At 39.2% G+C, this 22,366-nt stretch overlaps 1 protein-coding gene across 1 annotated transcript in view; it reads right to left on the bottom strand.

The window, feature by feature from the left end:
- DNAH8 (dynein axonemal heavy chain 8) overlaps nucleotides 1-22,366 on the bottom strand; it is a 323,816-nt gene that overhangs the window by 173,922 nt on the left and 127,528 nt on the right. The window contains exons 38-44 of the mRNA XM_029243162.1: nucleotides 21,858-22,021; nucleotides 20,616-20,718; nucleotides 19,498-19,602; nucleotides 18,967-19,128; nucleotides 8,176-8,400; nucleotides 4,880-5,052; nucleotides 2,873-3,051 (exon numbers count right to left, since the gene is read on the bottom strand). Coding sequence (XP_029098995.1) covers nucleotides 2,873-3,051; nucleotides 4,880-5,052; nucleotides 8,176-8,400; nucleotides 18,967-19,128; nucleotides 19,498-19,602; nucleotides 20,616-20,718; nucleotides 21,858-22,021 — 1,111 coding nt within the window. The remainder of the gene's footprint in view (nucleotides 1-2,872; nucleotides 3,052-4,879; nucleotides 5,053-8,175; nucleotides 8,401-18,966; nucleotides 19,129-19,497; nucleotides 19,603-20,615; nucleotides 20,719-21,857; nucleotides 22,022-22,366) is intronic.

The raw sequence follows: 22,366 nt of genomic DNA on the forward strand, positions 1-22,366 counted from the left end.
CCTTCTTAGAGATGTATCACAAAAGGCTGTAAAATTACATATATATATATATATGTATACACACACACACACACGCACAACTGACCCTTGAACAACGCAGGGGTTAGGGGCATGGACATTCCACACAGTCAAAAATCGATATATAACTTTGCAGTCAGCCCTCCCATATCCACAGTTCCACATCTAGATTCAACCAACCTGAGATCATGTAGTACTGTAGTATGTATTTAGTTTAAAAAAATCTGTGTAGGGCTTCCCTGGTGGGACAGTGGTTAAGAATCTGCCTGTCAATGCAGGGCAGGCGGGTTTGAGCCCTGGTCCAGGAAAATCCCACATGCCGCAGACTAAGCCCGTGTGCCACAACTACTGACCCTGAGGGCCGCAACTACTGAAGCCCGCGCGCCTAGAGCCCGTGCTCTGCAAGAGAAGCCATCCAATGAGAAGCCCACACACCGCAAGGAAAAGTAGCCTCCGCTCGCTGCAACTAGAGAAAAGCCTGCGCACAGCAACAAAGACTCAGTGCAGCCAAAAAGTCAATAAATTAATTTTTAAAAATTGTGTATAAGTGGACCTGCTCAGTTCAAATCTGAACTGTACAATGTATATATATCCAACAGGCAGGTAATTAAAGATAAGAGCTGGATGAGCAATCCCATGGTATATATTACAGGGATACTCTCTTACCCTGTTTAAGTGTATCAATCTTTTCTCTGTAGTTTGTAATTTTTGTAAAAAAAGTCCCTTTCTACTCTGAGAACAAAGATATTTGCCTTTATTACCTTCTAAAAGCCATATATGTTTTGCCTACCACATTTAAGCGTCTAATCCCCAGAACTGATTTTTATACATGTTATAGGGATCCAATTTTTATATATGTAGGGATCCAATTTCCCTCGTTAAATATTAATCATCTATTGTACCAGAATAACTTATTGCAAAGTCTATCTCTTCATCACTGGTTTTCAATACCACCTTTTCCATATGTCAAGTGTCCCTGGCCTATTTCTGCATTCTCTACCATATTCCACTGGTCTATTTATCAACCCCTACACAAATACCACACTCTCTTAATTATGTGCTAAGTGATATCTTTCTGAAATTTTCATTTTCTTTTTTTTTGTGCATGGTTAATTAAAATAAAATTTATTTTGTGTGTTGACTTCATATTCAAGTGAACTTGCTAAATTCTACTTTCTATAGTTTTGTTGAATTTTCTTCATTTGTAAATAACTATATTTTATATTTCTTTCTTTCCAGTCTATGTATTTTTGTTGTCACTATTGTTCTTGTTCCTTCCTGCAACTGGGCAGGATACAGAATATAGTGATAAACAGAACTAACAGTAATGGAAATCCTCATCTTATATCTCATCTCAAAGAAAATGCTTTCAAATTTTCAATAGTATGATGTTTGCTGGGGATGCCCTTTATCAAGTGAGCTATGTGGATGGATATCTGGGAGAAGAATCTAAGGAATGGCAATCATATGGAGGAGGGAGTGTACCTCAGGATGTTTGGGAAACATCACAAAGGTCAAAATGGCTGTAGTAGAGAGAGTGAGGGGACAGTATCAGGAGATGAGGTCAGAAGGTCACAGCCATGCAATGGGGAAGGAGCAGGTGTGACTGTATAAAACAATACAGGACCATCGTAAGGATTTTGGCTCTTATTCTCAGTGAGGCCAGTGCCCAGTTTTCAGCAGAAGAGTGTCATGATCTGACTTACAATTGGAAGGAACCAGTTTTGAGATTAGAATGGAGAGCACAAGGGTAAACTCAGGGAGACCTATTAGGAGGCTTATTGGAGTAGCACTGGTGAGAGATGATGATTGGCAGTGGGGATAATAGAAGGTGGCTGGTGTTGGATGTATTTTGAAGGTAGAGCTAATAGTGTTTGCTGACAGTTGGATGTGAGTATGAGAGAAAGAGAGCTGTAAAAAATAAGTCAAAGATTTGTGTGTAAGTATCTGGAAGAATGGAGTGGGTGTTTAGTGTGTCAGGAAAGGCTGAGGAAGAAGTAGATACAGGGAGGGAAGACCAGGAGTTTGGTTTTGGATACAGTGAATCTGGACCTGTTAAGATATTTAAGTGGTGATGTCAAGGAGTAGATATCAGTTGTATTACGTGAATCCAGAGTTTCAAGGGTAAGTCTGAGCTCAAGATGTAAATTTGATCATTTAGAGAGTATTTAAAGTTTGGGTCTGCATGGGATCGCCAAAAGAAGACCACAGAGCACTGAGTTCTAAGACTGAAGTGCTCTCTCATCTTTTTGCTTTGTCCATCTGAAACCACCTGCTATCTATCTTTCCAGATATTCTCAAAAATTCCCATCTGCTGGTGCCCCCCCCTTTTCTTGTTTTCTAGTGTTACCATCCTATTTTAAAATCTTTCAGGAATTCCCTGGTGGTCCAGTGGTTAGGTTTCCATGCTCTCACTGCAGAGGGCCCGGGTTCGATCCCTAGTAGGGGAACTAAAATCCCATAAGCCACACAGCGTGGCCAAAACTAAGTAGATAAATAAATAATAAAAAGCTTCCATTTCAGTGGGATTTAATGCAGGAAGGGAAGTCACGTGTGTAATCAGTTTGCTATCCTGATCTTATCTCCTCCACCATTGCTTCAGGCAGTAATAAACTGATTCCATTTTCATCATCTAATACACACGCAACTCATGGACTGTAATGCCAGCAATAGTACTGAACAATATTAAATTGATGATATCCAGCCATCCTGACCCAGAAAAATGGCAATAACATATGCATCAACCTATATTAACTTTGGTCATGTGGGATACTATCATTTTAGACTCCTATCAGAAAGTAACATTTAACTGCAATAAAAGTAAATTCACCAAAAATAAGTGTTTGACACTTGCCTTTGAAAATCCTTCCTAGCCCCCTGAAATCCATTTGATCTGAGCAGTTAAACACGACCACATATTTTCCCAAGCATCTTCCCATGTCTTTCGTAGTTTCTGTTTTGCCAGTGCCCGCAGGTCCTGCTGGAGCCCCTCCCATGTTCATTCCCAAAGCTTGTGCCAAAGTGATATAGCATCTGTGAAAGTGAATGAGATAAAGCATTGTGAATATGGGATAACACATGTTACAGTAAAGCACAAGCAAAAGTCCAGTGTGATTGGAATGAGCCTGTTTGTTTTAGAATTTGAGCAGCCCACATAAGAGACAGGCAACCAAACAAGGCTGGAGTATCTGATATTCATTAGAAGTAATACAGTGTTTGCAAAAACACTCAACTCTGACGTAAAAAACCTGCAGGCCTTCCTTCCATTGTGGTCACGATAAATCCCAAGTCAGAGAATCAAATAAGCAGCAGTGTACTGGCAGATGTTTAACAATGGGCTCTCCAGGAACAAAAATAAATCTGATGTTTTTTTTGGCCATGCCACATGGCATGTGGGATTCTAGTTCCCTGACCAGGGATCGAACCCGTGCCCTCTACAGTGGAAGTGTGGAGTACTACCAGTGGACCGCCAGGGAATTTCCTAAATCTGATTTTTATGTCTGCTGATTTCTGTGGCATAAATACTTCCACCATGGCTGATAACAAGCTACCAATGTGATAGCACAAAACTGGGAAGAGATGCATGACGTTGGCTCTTGCATGCTGGTACAAGCCAGCTCCAGCACACCATTGCAAGTAAATCATTTTACTATGAAATGTTTCGCTCATTTAGACACATGTAAAGAACAATATAATGAATCTCCTTGTATCCCTAATCCAGCTTCAGTTATATTTACTTCAGATCTAAGCAAACTTAGTAAAGCTTCGTAAGACATGAAGCTTTATATGTAAACATCGACTGAAGGGAAAACACCCTGAAAAATTTACGCTGCGATGGGACTGGGCATATAAAGGGAGGTTGGATGAGTCTAGAGGAGGTTGAAGATATAATTTGGCTGTATCATAATTTTACCTGGAGGCAGCCCTATTTAAAGTAACAGCAGAATTCATTGTTCTATGACCCAATTTAAGTCAATTCTACAAACGTGTATTGTCTTCTATGCACAGCATATGGAACCAGGTAATTGCGGGACATATAAAGATGAAAAAAACCCAGCTCTTGTCTAGTGTCCTATATTGGAAAGAATGGTGAGGAGATCTGCCGTTGACTGATTATTCAGACCTGGCCAAGAAACATCACTTTAGGTATTAATTTCCACATTTGAAAAACCAGGAGACTAAACTAGACCACCTCCAAGGTCCTTTCCTTCTTTGCAATTCTAATGACCCCCTTTATGGTTCTAGAGACATTTGTCCATCTTGCAATCTAAACTTCATTACTAAATTACTCATAGTCAACATTCAAGCGTCCTTTTACTCTTTTATCTTTTTCTATTTCATAAAAATGTAATGTATATGTGCATTTAACTAACAATGATGGTTGTTTCATTGTTAGACTTTGATGAGCTAGCACGGACCCCACACGACAGCAATGCTTTTGTTAACATTTCAAATGCAATTTTTTAAAATTAATTTATTTATTTATGGTTGCCTTGGCTCTTCGTTGCTGTGCGCAGGCTTTCTCTAGTTGCGGCGAGCCGGGGCTATTCTTCATTGTGGTGCGCGGGCTTCTTATTGCGGTGGCTTCTCTTGTTGCACAGCACGGGCTCTACGCGAGTGGGCTTCAGTAGTTGTGGCTCGCGGGCTCTAGAGTGCAGGCTCAGTAGTTGTGGTGCACAGGCTTAACTGCTCCGTGGCATGTGGAATCTTCCCGGACCAAGGCTCAAACCCATGTCCCCTGCGTTGGCAGGCAGATTCTTAACCACTGCGCCACCAAGGAAGTCCTCAAATGCAATTTTAAAACAATTTTAAGCACATGACTTAATTACAAAAATGGAATAATAAAAATGGAGTTTCCTACCTATCTGTTAATGGAGTGATAACAAGACGATCAGTGCATCCCAGAAATTCATTCTGGTAAATAAAATCAACATCTGTAATAGACACCACTGTTTGATCCAAATCTTCCTTGAAGTAAAATCTACTCTGTTTTAGCCATTCAAAATCAGTAACTGATTTGATATGCATTTTTACCTTAAAAACATGAAATACAAAGAGATTAGTACTGCTTTGCAGTAGCATAAAACACAAACATATGGGCAGTTTTTATTCACTCATTCACGAATTGATTCTCATTCATTTAACATATATTTACTGAGGCCCTCCTTGGGCCTGACACTGTGATGGGTGAACAAAGACAGACATGGTTCCTGCCTTCTGGAGCTGACAGAAGAGGACAAAAGACAATCAGATAAACAAGTAGTTGCAATAAAGTAGGAAAAGAAACTCAGGGTAATGAAATTATGTAGCAAGAAGACCTCACCTAGTGTAGAAGGTCTGAGGGGGATACTTGGAGAAAGAAACATCTAAACTAAACCCTGCAATAATAGTAGGAATTAGCCAGGGAAATAAAACAGAAGGGGTGATGGAGGTGTGGGAGGGCAAAACATTCTAGATGAAGACCCAGAAGATCTGACTGGCATGTTCAAGAAACTGAAAGAAGTTCAGTACAGCTGAGGCATCCAGGACTCTGGAGAAAGAGTGAGAGCCGAGGTTTCACAGGGCAGAGGAAAGAGGTTGGGCATTGTTCTCATGGCAGTGGGAAGCCATGAGAAATGGGAAGGGATTAAGCAGAGAAATTCATGGTCATATATGCATACATGACTTCTTGCACCAGCATTGTGGCCAGACCAATCAATCTGCCCAGTCATCAGCTTATACCCATGGGGCAAGAGGTACTGGGCTCCCACCACCATGGATGCAAGAGATAGAAACTGGGTGAGCACGTTTAGGAACAACATCCCACCGCCACCACGTTCTACAGTGCTTCATGACTTTGCATCAGCAAACCTGGAGAAACCCCGGTCCTGCCCACTCAGGGGAACCAACATAGGAAGTGGCAAGTGGTCCCCTTCACTGCTCTGCAACCCAGGGCCCACTTCCAGGTCATTCGACACTAAAAAACGGACTCTGGCAACTGTACAATGCTCAGTTCTCCATCTAATCAAGTCTTCATGCTATTTACCATCTTGCATTTTGTTGTTTCATTGTTTATGATCTTGCTTCCCCCTCCAGTTAAGAATTCCTATCTTCCCTCTTAAAATGCAGTTTGTATTCATCATCTTAAAAGAGCTGCTTTCAGGTAACATAGTCCAGTACCGCCCCCAGGGACTCTGTTCTCTAACACAGGACCCTCAGCCATGGAGATGCGGTCAGCTAGCTACTTTCAACAATCCAATAAGATGGTAAAGAGGGGGTGGAGGAGGAAAAAGTAAAGAAGAATAGCTAATATTTACTGAGTTGTTACTGTACGTCAGTCTGTTCTAAGCATTAGACATGGGAAGATAAAATGCGTATATGCTGGCCATGAGATCTCATTTTACTTGGAATGCAAACTGACCATGAGTTCAGTAGCAATTAAGACAAAAAGAAAACAGTTTCACAGTCTTAATTGTGTGTATATTTTCTTTTAAAAAATCCATTCTGTACAGAAAGTAAAGATGTGCTGAGCATTTTGATTTTGAAAAGAAATTTCTTCCATGAGACATCAGCTTTAAGAGTCAGTGAGAGATGTATAGATATCCTCAATAGTACATTCATAGCAGGTATAGTAATGGATTCCATATGAACGTTTCTTGAAGTGGACTTCAAGGAAAGCCAAAGTGTAGTGGTAATTGCAATTCAGTGAAAGCAAATCTGTAGAAGGCCAAAGCAATATGGTCTAAGTATGCGGCTTTTTGATGGTTAGCTTGAACCAGAGAAATCCAAGAACAGTGTTTCTGGAACTTTAATACACATATGAATCACCTGGAAATCGTACTGAAATGCAGATTATGGTTCAGTAGGTCTGGTGGGGAGGCTGAAGATTCTGCTTTTCTAACAAGCTCCTAGGTGAGGCCCAATACAGCTGATTGACATACAACACTTTGAGAAAGAAGGATCTAGATTACAGGGGAATAGACAGACTACATGTCCTTCAATCTTCAATAAATACAACTTATCTGATCAGAACTTTTGATACAAATTTGAAACAGATATCCTGGGATCATAGTCTCTAAAAAAGCACCCCAAGTTGCATGAATTGTGTCTCTGATGAAGAAAAAAGAGGCCTAAAAGAGAGATAAAATCAAATAGAATAAAGCAGTGGTAGTTAAAGACAAAACTAGTCAAATGGTGCAATATCAAAGCCACCTGGGGCCCCTACACCGTAATAGATAACTACTGCTCAAGACCACTGGTTAGGGTTCTATTTCCAAAGGGAATTCAAATATCATCCCTCTTACTCCCACCCAGCAGAACTTTGCCCAAAGCAAGCCCATGATGCCCTGCTGGACACTACCAGTTGAACAGCCATGAGAGTTCCCTGAAGCTTGGTTCTATTCAATCTGGACTTCTTTCACAGTTGGCTCATCTGTTGGAAGAGGTAATCTAGAAGACATGACTGCGGGTTGACCCATGAGCTGGATCGACGCAGGCAATTGGAGGATCCTCATCCCCTTCCCTGTCCTTGGAATGGGCATTCTGCCCACTGTTCCCACAGTGGGGCTGTTTTCAAGGACGCAGCCTTGAGAGAGCAATGTGTTGTTGAGACCACCTGGATGGTATATGTGACAGTTAAGGCCTCTATATAAACTTAGAAAATTTTGGCAGACAAATGCAGAGATCTACTCTGCTCGTGGCTGCCCAAGAGAAGCCTCATGAGTAAACTTCCTGGCTTATTAAAACTTCCACCTACCAACCTGGAGTAACATACCTCTCTCTTCAGGCTCTCCTTGCCCTCTCTGTACGGGGGCCAAGTTATGAACTAACATTATCATAACTCATGATCAAGCCCACCTAAATTATATTACATCCCTGGTTATTGGTTTAATGAAACAATTAGTTCAAATCACATCAGTTGATTCCAGACTCTCAGAATGCCAAAGGTGAATATACACATACGATTGTTAAAACCTCCAAATATAGATATTTGTAGACATTGTATAGTTGTCTACAACTATACAACTATACTGGAGAGTTGTGAAAAAGGACCAAGCCGATGGAAGGTTCATATAAGTTAAGAAATACATATAATACTTAACTGTTCATTATTAGAAGCACTAACTTATTAATTAGTATACTAAATTATTTTAAATTAAGAAAAAAATGATACTTTACCAAGTCATCAAAAATATCTCTCTGATGCACATGGATGGTAATTAGAGTTTCAAATTTCACTCTATCAAACTTGCTCAGGTCATGTGTTGTCTGACCAATTAGAGTATTTAGAATATCCAAAAATTTCTGATTGGTCACTTGCATGATTTTCCTGTCATCTTTTGCATTATTTAAAGCCTCTTCTGAATCATGTGTCCACAACATCTGAAGTCCCAGAAGCCCAACCTACAAATCCAGAAGACAAATAAATTTACCAAATATTTAAAGCACATCTGCAATAAAATTTAGTGGTCACTTAGTCACATAAAGGTGAACAGTCTTACCGATTTTAAACTAAAAAAGGGACATGCAGTTTTCTACTCCCAAAGGGTAAAAACATTTAAAGTTCAAACTATTGATTATTTAATTATTTCAATGTCGATAAATAATAATTTGAACAATTGCTATGATTTATGGAATTATATGTGCGTTAATGGAAGATGCTTGGGAAATTTTCTGCAGAGGGCCTGAGGCCCATATACCTTCATATAGTGATTTTTCTTTCTCAAGAAAAGAAATGGAATTAATAGACTACTGTGTATTTTTCTTCAGCAGGGTTTTGCAAAGGTTTCTTTGCATCTTCTAAAAAGGATATGCTGCCTATCCCTTTTCTTAATCTCACACTCTCTCTAATATCCATATCTTTATCTACATCTACTTCTCTGTCTATATATTTATCTACGAGAGAGACAGACAGAAAGTGAGAAGGGGAAAAGCTTGTCCTTTGTCTCCTGATGAAGGCATAAGGAAACTGTGAGTGGACTGCCACCTTACCTACAATTTCTGCTGCAGAAAAGGAAATAAAAGTGGTCAGAACATGCCCTACCCTCACCCCCTCACTGCAACAATTGTCCCTTTGGGAGCTTTTGTTCATCCCCGGAGTCAAGCAACAGATCCAAGATCATTTGGACCAAAAAGGAATTCCATATCTGGCAGGGGAAGGAAAGTGTCTGAGGGAATGCGGGTACTGCAGGCATGGCATTCGATGTAGGTAAAGCAGGAATAAAACCCTTTCCTTATCCCTGCTTCCTCTGGAACTTCAATAATTTTCCTGCTAGAGTAGTGGCCAATCCTGGGGTCTGCAGGTAAAGATAAATGAAGCACCTGGCTGAGAGGAGTAATGGGATGTAGAGGAAATAGCTGCTGTCAGGAAGCTCCCAAGAGCAAGCAGATTCTATTTGCACAAAGCAAAGAGAAACAATACAGAAACAGTAGTGTAAGGCTTTCTTGATTTAAAGACCAAACAGACTTGCAGACCCTGCAAAATCACTACATAGAGGTACATTCTAAAAACTGATCTTTAAAATGATAACTATCCTGATATCTCTTGCACCCGTGGCTGCTGGCTTCCCTGCACATTTGGTACCGCTGGGGCTCCCACAACCCAAGCAGCCATACCACCTTTGCACCCTGTCCTTACTGGGTCAGACCCAAGTGCTTCAGGGCAGCCCCAGGAGCAGACTCCTGTGGATGGCCCACATGCAGAGGTGGGATAAAATCAAAGTGGAACCCCAGGGGTGGGGCGACCAAGGAAGAGGATCGAAAATCTTCCCATTAGCTGCAAGCTGCAGATTAAATCCCCACAATCAGCCAGGTAGAACCTGCACCCATGGAATATTTGAGTAGACAATGAGAGTTCCCACATATGGAAACAGTCTAGCACTGGCAGCTGTGGACTTTGGGGGCAGCACATGCAGGAACTGGGCCAGATCAGAGCCTGAGTGGTCCCCACAGGGCACACAACAGGTCCAGAGAACAGCCCAGAGGCAGTGGAGGGCCTCTTGGGGAGGTGGAAGTGGGCTGTGGCTCACAGCAGGAGCAAGGACACTGACAGCTTAGATAACATTATTATTGCTATTATTTTTATTATGTTTTGATTTGTTCTGTTGTTGGTTCTTTTTGTGGTTGTTGTTCTTGTTTTGTTGTTATTAGTCTTATTTAGTCTTTTGGGATTTTCTTGTTTTTTAACATATCTTTTATTAATTTTTTAAATATATTTCTATTTTTACTTTGCTTTTCAGTTGTTTTGTGTTCTCCCATTTTTTCTTCTTTTTCTTTAATGTATTTTTTTATATTTCTGTTTCTACTTTGCTTTTCTTTTCTTCTGTGATTTTTCCCTTTTTTCTTTTTTAATCATTTCTGTCAGTTTTTGTTTCTTTGCTTTATTCTTCAGTTGGCACTCTGCTCTGGTTTTGTTTTTGGGCTTTTTGTTTCTGTTAGTTTTGTTTTTAATTGTTTGATTTCGTTTTCAGGTTCTTTTGTTTGTCTGGTTGTTCTCTTCCTTTTTGTTTTATTTTGTTCTGTTTTTGTTTCTTTTGTATGTGTGTGTTTCCCTGTTTCTCTTTGTTTGATTTTGCTTTTACCATTTGTCTGGGGTTTCATTTGTCTTTTATATCTTTTTTAAAAAAAAATCCCCTTTATTGCCATAATGAGCAACTTGCACGGTCTTAGTTCCCTGGCTGGAAGTCAGCCTGAGCCTCTGGGGAGGGAGCACTGAGTCCAGGATGCTGGACCACCAGAGAATTCCCAGTCCCAGGGAATGTTAAGCAGTGAGAGCTCTCCAGGAGGCCTCTATCTGAATACAAGACTCCATTCTACTGCCTGCAGTTCCCAGTGCTGGACACCTCAGACCAAACAACAAACAAGACAGAGACACAAACCCACCCATCAGCAGACAGGCTACCTAAAGTCATACTAAGTTCACAGACACCCCAAAACACACCACCTGACATGGCCCTGCCCATCAGAGGGAAAAGACTCAGCTCCACCCACCAGAACGCAGGCACCAGTCCCTCCCATCAGGAAGCCTACACAAGCTACCGGACCAACCTCAGCATCAGGGGCAGAGAACAGAAGCAAGAGGAACTACAGTCCTGCAGCCTAGGGAAAGAAGACCTCAAACACAGTAAATTAGACAAAATGAGAAGACAGAGAATTATCTTGCAGACAAAGGAGCAAGATAAAAACCCACAAGACCAAAAAAATGAAGAGGAAATAGGCAAACTACCTGAAAAACAATTCAGAGTAATGATAGTAAAGATGATCCAAACTCTTGGAAATAGAATGAAGGCATGAATCAAGAAGATACAAGAAATGTTTAACAGGGACCTAAAAGAACTAAAGAACAGACAATCAATGGTGAAATGAAAAATACACTAGAAGGAATCAGTAACAGAATAACAGAGGCAGAAGAAGGGATAAGGGAGCTGGAAGATGGAATGGTGGAAATAACTGCAGCAGAGCAGAATAAAGAAAAAAGAATGAAAAGAAATGAGGACAGTCTCAGAGACCTCTGGGACATTAAGCACACCAATATTTGAATTATAGGGCTCCCAAAAGAAGACGAGAAAAAGAAAGGGGCTGAGAAAATATTTGAAGAGATTATGGTTGAAAACTTCCATAACATGGGAAAAGAAATGGTCAGTCAAGTCCAGGAAGCCTAGAGAGTCCCATATAGGATAAATCCAAGGAGAAACACACCAAGACACATATTAATCAAACTATCAAAAATTAAACAAAAAGAAAAAATATTAAAGCATCAAGGGAAAAACAACATACAAGTTAATCCCTATAAGGTTAACAGCTGATCTTTCAGCAGAAACTGCAAGCCAGAGGGAGTGGCAAGACATATTTAAAGCGATGAAAGGGAAAAACCTACAACCAAGATTACTCTACCCAGCAAGGATCTCATTCAGATTCGACAGAGAAATCAAAAGATTTAGAGACAAGCAAAAGTTAAGAGAATTCAGCACCACCAAACCAGCTTTATAACAAATGTTAAACAACTCCTCTAGGCATGAAACAGAAGAGAAGGAAAAGACCTACAAAAACAAATCCAAAACGTTTAAGAAAATGGTTATCGGAACATACATATCAATAATCACCTTAAATGTAAATGGATTAGGGAGTTCCCTGGTGGCGCAGTGGTTAAGAATCCGCCTGCCAATGCAGGGGACACGGGTTCGATCCCTGGTCTGGGAAGATCCTACATGCCACAGAGCAACTAAGTTCATGTGCCACAACAACTGAGCCTGCGCTCTAGAGCCCGTGAAACACAACTACTGAGCCCACATGCAACAACTACTGAAGCCCGTGTGCCTGAAGCCTGTGCTCCACAACAAGAGAAGCCACTGCAATGAGAAGCCCATGCACCACAATGAAGACCCAATGTGGCCAAAAATAAATAAATAAATAAATTTTTAAAAAATGTAAATGGATTAAATGCCCCAACCAAAGGACACAGACTGGCTGAATGGATACAAAAATGAGACCCATATATATGCTGTCTACAAGAGACCCACTTCAGACCTCGGGACACATACAGACTGAAAGTGAGGGGATAGAAAAAGATATTCCATGCAAAGGGAAATCAAAAGAAAGCTGGAGTAAGCAATACTCATATCAGACAAAATAGACTTTAAAATAAAGACTATTACAAGAGACAAGGAAGGACACTACATAATGATCAAGGGATCAATCCAAGAGCAAGATATAACAATTGTAAATATTTATGCACCCAACATAGGAGCACCTCAATACATAAAGCAGAGGCTAACAGCCACAAAAGGGGAAATCAACACTAACACAATAATAGAGGGAGACTTTAATGCCTCACTTACACCAAAGGACAGATCATCCAGACAGAAAATTAATAAGGAAACACAAGCCTTAAATGACACATTAGACCAGATGGACTTAATTGATACTTATAGGACATTCCATCCAAAAACAGAATACACTTTCTTCTCAACTGCTCATGGAACATTCTCCAGGATAGATCACATCTTGGGTCACAAACCAAGGCTTGGTAATTTAAGAAAATTGAAATCATATCAAGTATCTTTTCCAACTACAACACTATGAGACTAGATATCAAATACAGGAAAAAAACTGTAAAAGAAAAAAAAACATGGAGGCTAAACAATATGCTACTAAACAACCAAGAGATCACTGAGGAAATCAAAAAATACCTAAAAGCAAATGACAATGAAAACATGATGACCCAAAACCTATGGGATGTAGAAAAGCAGTTCTAAGAGGGAAGTTTATAGCAATACAATCCTATGTCAGGAAACAAGAAAAATCTCAAATAAACAACCTAACCTTACACCTAAAGCAATTAGAGAAAAAGAAAAAAAAACCCAAAATTAGTAGAAGGAAAGAAATCATAAAAATCAGATCAGAAATAAATGAAAAAGAAATGAAGGAAACAATAGCAAAAATCAATAAAACTAAAAGCTGAAACTTTGAGAAGACAAACAAAACTGATAAACCATTAGCCAGACTCATCAAGAAAAAAACGGAGAAGACTCAAATCAACAGATTTAGAAATGAACAAGAAGTAACAACTGACACTGCAGAAATACAAAGAATCATGAGAGATTACTACAAGCAGCTATATGACAATAAAATGGACAACCTGGAAGAAATGGACAAATTCTTAGGAAAGTACAATCTTCCAAGCCTGAACCAAGAAGAGACAGAAACTATGAACAGACCAATCACAAGCACTGAAATTGAAACTGTGATTAAATATCTTCCAACAAACAAAAGCCCAGGCCCAGACGGCTTCACAGGCGAATTCTATCAAACATTTAGAGAAGAGCTAACACCTACCCTTCTCAAACTCTTCCAAAATATAGCAGAGGAAGGAACACTCCCAAACTCATTCAACAAGGCTACCATCACCCTGATACCAAAACCAGACAAAGATAACACAAAGAAAGAAAATTACAGACCAATATCACTGTTGAACATAGATGCAAAAAGCCTCAACAAAATACTAGCAAACAGAATCAACAACACATTAAATGGATCATACACCACGATCAAGTGGGGTTTATCCCAGGGATGCAAGGATTCTTCAATATATGCAAATCAATCAATGTGATACACCATATTAACAAACTGACAGATAAAAACCATAGAATAATCTCAATCGATGCAGAAAAAGTTTCCGACAAAATTCAACACCCATTTATGATAAAAACTTTCCAGAGAGTGGGCACAGAAGCAACCTACCTCAACATAACAAAGGCCATATATGACAAACCGACAGCAAACAAAATTCTCAGTGGTGAAAAACTGAAACCATTTCCTCTAAGATCAGGAACAAGACAAGGGTGCCCACTCTCACCACTATTTTTCAACATAGTTTTGGAAATCATAGCCACGGCAATCGGAGAATAAAAAGATATAAAAGGAATCCAAATGTCAAAAGAAGAACTAAAATTGGCACTGTTTGCAGATGACATGATACTATACACAGAAAATCCTAAAGGTGCCACCAGAAAACTACTAGAGCTAATCAACAAATTTAGTAAAGTCGTAGGATACAAAATTAATACACAGAAATCTCTTGCATTCCTGTACACTAACAATGAAATTTCAGAAATAGAAATTAAGGAAACAATCCCATTTATTATTGAAACAAAAAGAATAAAATACCTAGGAATAAACTTACCAATGGAGACAAAAGACCTGTATGCAGAAAACTATAAGACACTGATGAAAGTAATCAAAGATGATATAAATAGATGGAGAGATATACCATGTTCTTGGGTTGGAAGAATCAACATTGTGGAAATGACTATACTACCCAAAGCAGTCTACAAATTCAGTGCAATCCCTATCAAATCACCTATGGTATTTATCACAGACCTAGAACAAAAAATTTTACAATATGTATGGAAACACAAAAGACCCCGAATAGCCAAAGCAATCTTAAGAAAGAAAAACGGAGCTGGAGGAATCAGGCTCCCTGACTTCAGACTATACCACGAAGCTGCAGTAATCAGGACAGTATGGTACAGGCAGAAAAACAGAAATACATATCAATGGAACAGGATAGAAAGCCCAGAGATAAACCCATGCACCTATGGTCACCTTATCTTTGACAAAGGAGGCAAGAATATACAATGGAGAAAAGACAGCCTCTTCAATAGTGGTGCTGGGAAAACTGGACAGCTACATGTAAAAGAATGAAATTAGAACACTTCCCAACACCATACACAAAAATAAACTCAAAATGGATTTAAAGACCTGAATCTAAGGACAGACTCTATAAAACTCTTAGAGGAAAACAGAGGTGGCACACTCCTTGACATAAATCACAGCAAGATCCTTTTTGGCCCACCTCCTAAAGAAATGGAAATAAAAGCAAAAATAAATAAATGGGACCTAATGAAACTTAAAAGCTTTTGCACAGCAAAGGAAACCATAAACTAGACGAAAAGACAGCCCTCAGAATGGGAGAAAATATTTGCAAATGAAGCAACTGACAGAGGATTAATCTCCAAAATATTCAAGCAGCTCATGCAGCTTAATATGAATAAAAACAAACAACTCAATCCAAAAATGGGCAGAAGACCTAAATAGACATTTCTCCAAAGAAGACATACAGATGGCCAACAAGCACTTGAAAAGATGCTCAACATCACTAATCATTAGAGAAATGCAAATCAAAACTACAATGAGGTATCACCTCACACCGGTCACAATGGCCATCATCAAAAAATCTACAAACAATAAATGCTGGAGAGAGCGTGGAGAAAAGGGAACCCTCCTGCACTGTTGGTGGGAATGTAAATTGATACAGCCACTATGGAGAACAGTATGGAGGTTCCTTACAAAACTAAAAATACAACTACCATATGACCCAGCCATCCCACTACTGGGCATATACCCTGAGAAAACCATAATTCAAAAAGAGTCATGTACCACAATGTTCAGTGCAGCACTATTTACAATAGCCAGGACATGGGAGTCAACCTAAATGTCCATCAACAGATGAATGGACAGAGATGATGTGGTACATATATACAGTGGAATATCAGCCATAAAAAGGAATGAAATTGAGTCATTGTTAGTGATGTGGATGGACCTAGAGTCCGTCATGCAGAGTGAAGTAAGTCAGAAAGAAAAACCAAATACCGTATATTAACACATATATATGGAATCTAGAAAAATGGTACTGATGAACCTACTAGCAGGGCAGGAATAGAGACGCAGACATAGAGAACAGACTTGTGGACACAGAGGAGGAAGGGGAGGGTGGGACGAACTGAGAAAGTAACATTGACATATATACATTACCATGTGTAAAATAGATAGCTAGTGGGAAGCTGCTGTATAGCACAGGGAGATCAGCTCGGTGCTTTGTGACGACCTAGAGGGGTGGGATGGGGAGGGTGGGAGGGAGGCCCAAGAAGGAGGGGGTATGCAGGTATATGTATACATATAACTGATTCACTTTGTTGTACAGCATAAACTAACACAACACTGTATAGTAATTATAATCTAATAATGATGAGAAAAATAAAATGACTACCCTAAGTCACCAAGAAAAGCTTAAATTATGTTTTTCACTAGGTTTAAGAAGGCAGCAGACTTCACAGGGAAAACTGGAGGATGTTTCATTACAATAAAAAATAAAATAATGCTCATTCTCATCAATATTATTTGATGCTTATAATAAGCATATTAAAAAATACTGAAAGGGACCACATGGAAATATTAAGTCATCATTTCCAAGTGGTGGAAAAATGGGAAATTTTTATTTTCACTTTCATATTCTTCAAGTTTTCCCCAATTTTTGCAACAAGGATCCATTGTGTTCATAATCTTAAAAACGTGTTTGAGAAGAAAACAGAGGTGAAATTTTAAACAATTTTAGATAAAATATTAACATTGTATAATAGGCAAATTTATTTGGGAAACCTGCTTTATAAAATGCAATTTAGGGACTTCCCTGGTGGCACAGTGGTTAAGAATCCGCCTGCCAATGCACAGGACACAGGTTTGATCCCTGGTCCAGGAAGATCCCACATGCCATGGAGCAACGAAGCTCATGTGCCGCAACTACTGAGCCTGAGCCCTAGAGCCCGTGAGCCACAACTACTGAGCCTGTGTGCCACAGCTACTGAAGCCCGCGCGCCTAGAGCCTGTGCTCCACAACAAAAGAAGCCACCACAATGCAAAGCCCATGCACAGCAATGATGAATAGCCCCTGCTCGCTGCAACTAGAGAAAGCCCGCACGCAGCAACGAAGACCCAACACAGCCAAAAATAAACAAGTAAATAAATTTATTTATTTTAAAAATAAATGAAATAAAATGCAATTTAAAGAGTAATATATATATTGAATGAATATATTGAATGACTATATATTGAATGAATATAGAATGAATATATTTATATATTCATTACTCTTTAAAGCAATTTTTCCAGAAAACTGAAATTTGCCCACTACAATGTTAAGATTTTTATCTAAAAATCTTTGTGTGTATGTGCATATATATATGTATATATACACACATTAAATAAAGTCTTAAGAGTTAGTCAACTTTCCTACTATATCCTGTTCAACTTCACTGCTACTTTAAATTTGCTTTTCAACTTTTCCAACTTTAATCCTATATCTCCTTCAGCATATAAAGGGTGATCAAGCTTTCCTGAGAGAGAGAAAGTATGTTGATTTAGTCTAAGGAGCTATTTTTCTCAGCTTATCAAACAAAGTATTTTATAAAGCTTTATCGCAAATGCTAATAAGAGTATTAAAGTTTACCAAGGATATTATACAATACAAAAACAATATTAAAATATTCTCTCCAGTGAAGGTTGATTTTATGTCTGTACTTCTGTCATTTGAATAATTTCATATCATTTCAGCTGCCTCCACCGTGTGTGCAGTAACATAGGATTTGGAGTTCAGGTTGGGAGGAGCAGCTGGGGAAGTAAAACCTGCCTGTATTTTCCTTGGATAGCTCTTGCCTTCTATCCCACACTATCTCTGACCCAGATCACAAACCATCACTTTTCATTTATCTTGGCTGAAAATGTAATGGAACTGTTAGCCCTTCATTTTCTGTGCCCCGTTTTAATAATACCTGGCACCTGACAATGCACTTCTAAGAGCCAAAGGGCAGGAGAGTTGTTCAAGAGAACACCTGCTCCAGCCTCTTCAAGGTCTTCTCTCTTTAAAACTTCGTCACATTTAACGTGGGACTTCCCTGGTGGTCCATTGGTTAAGAATCTGCCTTCCAAAGCAGGGGACGCAGGTTTGATCCTTGGTCGGGGAGCTAAGATCCCACATGCCACGGGGCAACTAAGCCCGTGCACCACAGTGACTGAGCCCACGCACTCTGGAGCCTGTGCGCCACAAGTAGAGAGAAGCCAGCGTGTCACAATGAAAACTCCCACATGCCGCAACGAAGATCCCACGTGCCGCAACTTAGACCCGACACAGCCAAATAAATAAATTAATTAAATTAAATATTAAAAAGGAACTTAGTCGTATTTAACAAATTATGCCAATTTTTAATTATTTGAAGGCAAAATAAACAAAAGGCAAGGTGGATTTCATTTCAGAAAAAGATATGCTCCTTCCTTTTATATATGTCCATATCCATATCTATATCTGTGTCTATATTTATGTATGAATAGATATAGATAGATGGTTTTTATACATAGGTGTCGCTTATACATAAGATGAAACTTCTCGTTAGTGCTTTAGTCTCAGTGTATATCCTCAATGATGGAAGAACAGTGGCAAATCCTCTTCTTAGGGATGGGATGCGTTGGCCTAGAATGGTGTAGGTGGACAAGCAAGTGGTCAAGCAGGTGGTTGGGGGCTGAGGGTGGGTGGGCCTCTCTAACTAGTTCTAAGCTTGAACAGCCTCCACATCATCAGGCTAACTGCCTCCTGAATATCTTTCCCCCTTATTGCGCTATTTAAATGTCATGCATTCTCACCTGTGCTGGAAAGTGATTGAGGAAAGGTAAGAGCTGAAATCCTGAATCACTGATTTGATAGAATGCAGATCTAATTATATTATGTAAGGACGACATCTGCATTTTTAACATGTCCAGAAGCCAAATCTCCACGGGACCTTTGGCCATAACAGGATTATCCAACTAAAAGATATATTACAAATACATTACAAACTGATAATAATTTGGTATTTTTACAAATGTCATAAATCAAAGTACCTCAGGCAAAGCAAACAATTTCATATAAAATATTTAAAACGTGAGTAAAATCAACTAATACTATATGTGGAAAGAAATATAAAGATCATCCGGTCTAAAACTTTCATTGTATAGATAATAAAATGAGCCTCAGAGAAGTTAAATGAGTTATCCAAACTAGTCTGTTACAAAGCCAGGGCTACAGAACTAAAACCCGACACCACTCCCCTCCCTTTCTTTCATAAGAGAATTGCATTCTCCTCAAATCTAAATTTTTAAAGAAATCCTAATAAAATTTTAACCAAGTTAAATTACAATAATTTTTTCTCCTTCTCTTGATATGACAGCCATGATACGATCATAGTCTTTTGCGTGAAAGGTCACCTCATTTATGTTGTCAGACACTGCAGGGAGATGTGGCTATAAGAAAGCACAAGACAGAGCAAACACATCATACATGACGTTAAACACAAAAGTCACTGAGATGTTTTTAAAAGCTTTACTATTTTTTATATTTGTAAGAGATTAAGAATTTACTTCATTGCCTCAAAAAAAAAAAAGACTCTTCTTTGACCCTTGACTGACTTGGAAGCCCACTTTTAAAAATCCAGCCCTACAGAATGTTTCCTCCAAGACCTACAAATGCACCTCTTACATTATGGAGATTCGACTAGTAACTGTCATCTTCCTCCCGATGGACACTGAACCACATGGTTCCTGCCCTCTTCCCTCCCAGGGACAGCTCAGTCCTTCTCTCTTGGCTCTATGTCTGCCTTACACAGCTTCTACTTCCCTCCTTTCCTTTCTCATCCCCTCAACTCCCTGGAAACCAACAAGGAAGGTATTACTAGCTGTTTCCCAAATTCCCAAACCAGAAATGTCCCTGGGATGGGTGTTCCAGTGCCTCTCACACCCAGTTCTCTGTAGTTTTTCTCTTCCTCCTGGAAGTATTGCCCTTGGAAATGGCAATAAAAGCATTTGAGAAGCACTTGGGACAAAAAAAGGACAAATCCAAACCACAATCCCTATTTGATCTAAGAATATTTAGATTAAAATACTCATAACAATGAATTACATTTAGTGAGCACATACTGTGTGTCCAGAACTTTTCAATGAATTATCTCGTGTAATCCTTATGACTATCCCATGAGGTGGAAATGATTAATATCCTGATTTTACAGACAAGGAAACTGAGGCACAGGAAAATTAAGAAGCTGGCCAAAGTCACCCAGCTGGTGAGTTGCATAATCGGTGACTCTTGCCTCAGGCTGATGGGCTCCAAATACAAAGAAAATAAGACAGTTTGTAACCAACATAATTTTTAATACTCTTCTTTCCTGACTGCACTTTTAAGACATTAACTTCATTTTTATTTTTTCATACATAGGCTGTGAAAAAAAAGGATTTAGGTAACAGATAATTAGATTACATACTTGTATGGTATGGGAATCACTGGCTTGTCCAAGAATTTCCAGGAGAACTGGATCAGATACAAAGAAGAATCTTGGAAATAGTAATCGCTTCTTCTCCAAATACCTTTAAATAAAGTCACGTTACGAAATAATTTTTTCTGAATTATTAATTTTGGGGTGTTTTAGCCAAGACGCAATCACTAACATCAATAAGATAGTAGCAAACACCTACAGTCATTTCCCATTTGCCTCTGAAATTTTTGGTTAGAAAGAAAGTCCTGCTGCACCATGGATGGCACTTGGGAAAACAAGTGGAAATAAGAAAGTGATCCAGAGCAAGCCTGCTCCATCCTATCTTCTTTCTCATCAAGAGACCTCCTGCAACCTTTCTAAGAGTACTGTGAACCTCGCGGCTTAAACCCAGGGTGAACACATAATTTACCTCCAAACCAAGGTATTTTGAGAGTGAGAGGGGGGACAAATAGCCATTCAGCCAGGACAGAGGCATAAATTTGGACAAACTAAGATATATCGTTACCCTATTTCAAATAGAAATTGAGAATGAACTGCCTTTTAAGAAAACTATCTGTGAGTTTGTCTGGTTAATTGTTCTCTGAGTGCACATCTCTACTCCATGCCTGTAGTGTGTTGACTGGTAGCCCCAAAAAGATATGTCCACGTCCTATTCCCTGGAATCTGTGAATGTGGCCTCATTTGCAAAAAGGGTCTTTGCAAACGTACCGAAGTTAAGGATCTCGAGAAGAGATAATCTTGGATTATTCAGATGAGCCCTAAATCCAATGACAAGTGTCCTCATAAGAGACACACAGAGAAGAAGAGGAGAAGGACATATAAAGACAGAGACAGAGATTGGAGTTATATAGCCACAAGCCAAGAGCCACCAGAACCTAGAAGAGGCAAGGAAAGATTCTCCCTAGAGCCCTCAGAAGGTGCTGCTAACTTGATTTCAGACTTCTGGCCTCCAGAACTGTGAGAAAATAAATTTCAGTTGTCTTAAGCCACCCAGTTTGTGGTAATTTGTTACAGCAGCCCTGCAAAACTAATACAATGCTGTAACTCACCCACCCTCAACTTGAAGGTGTCTTTTTTTGCAGAGAAATTAAATTTATGTGACATGTTAAATTCCTAACACCACCTCAACCATCACTACCAAACCAAAAATGCAGTCAATTCTATGAACTTGTTCGGGATAAAACACCATCACATATAAAAGGATAGGTAATTTAAAAATTAAACTCTTACCCTGTAAGTGACTTCTGACATACTTCTAATTGTTCATGTAAATGAGGTAAAAGCTGCCCCATAGTTTCATCTCCAACACAGCAACTAATCACATTGGGATTCTCATGAGCTCGCTGCATTATCTTTATCCATGACTTGTCAATATTCTGAAAACGTTTTGCTTCCTAAAAACAAAAGTGAAAGTTGGCATGTGGATAACTGAATGAAGCCAAGTCTTCACTTTGGCATCTCCTACAGTTCCTCAAACCAGCCTATTGGTCTCAGGCTACATAATTTAAAGGGGCAATTTTTTTCTTCATCTGAATTAACTCTGGAACAAGAGAACTGCTTATTGAAATGCTGCTCTATCACAATGAGGTTTATCGCTGATTTTTTTCCTTACATTTAATAACATTTTTCAAAGTGCCACATGATTAATTTGCAGAGCTATCAACTTAAATCGCAAATGTAGTCTTTCAGTACCCCAAGTGTTTTGGTTTGATGAGCAAACTGAAGAAGTGTGAAAATAA

The sequence above is a fragment of the Monodon monoceros genome, unplaced genomic scaffold (assembly GCF_005190385.1).
Source record: "Monodon monoceros isolate NGI ecotype Baffin Bay Population unplaced genomic scaffold, NGI_Narwhal_1 Super_Scaffold_3, whole genome shotgun sequence".
In the NCBI taxonomy this organism is placed as follows: domain Eukaryota; kingdom Metazoa; phylum Chordata; class Mammalia; order Artiodactyla; family Monodontidae; genus Monodon; species Monodon monoceros.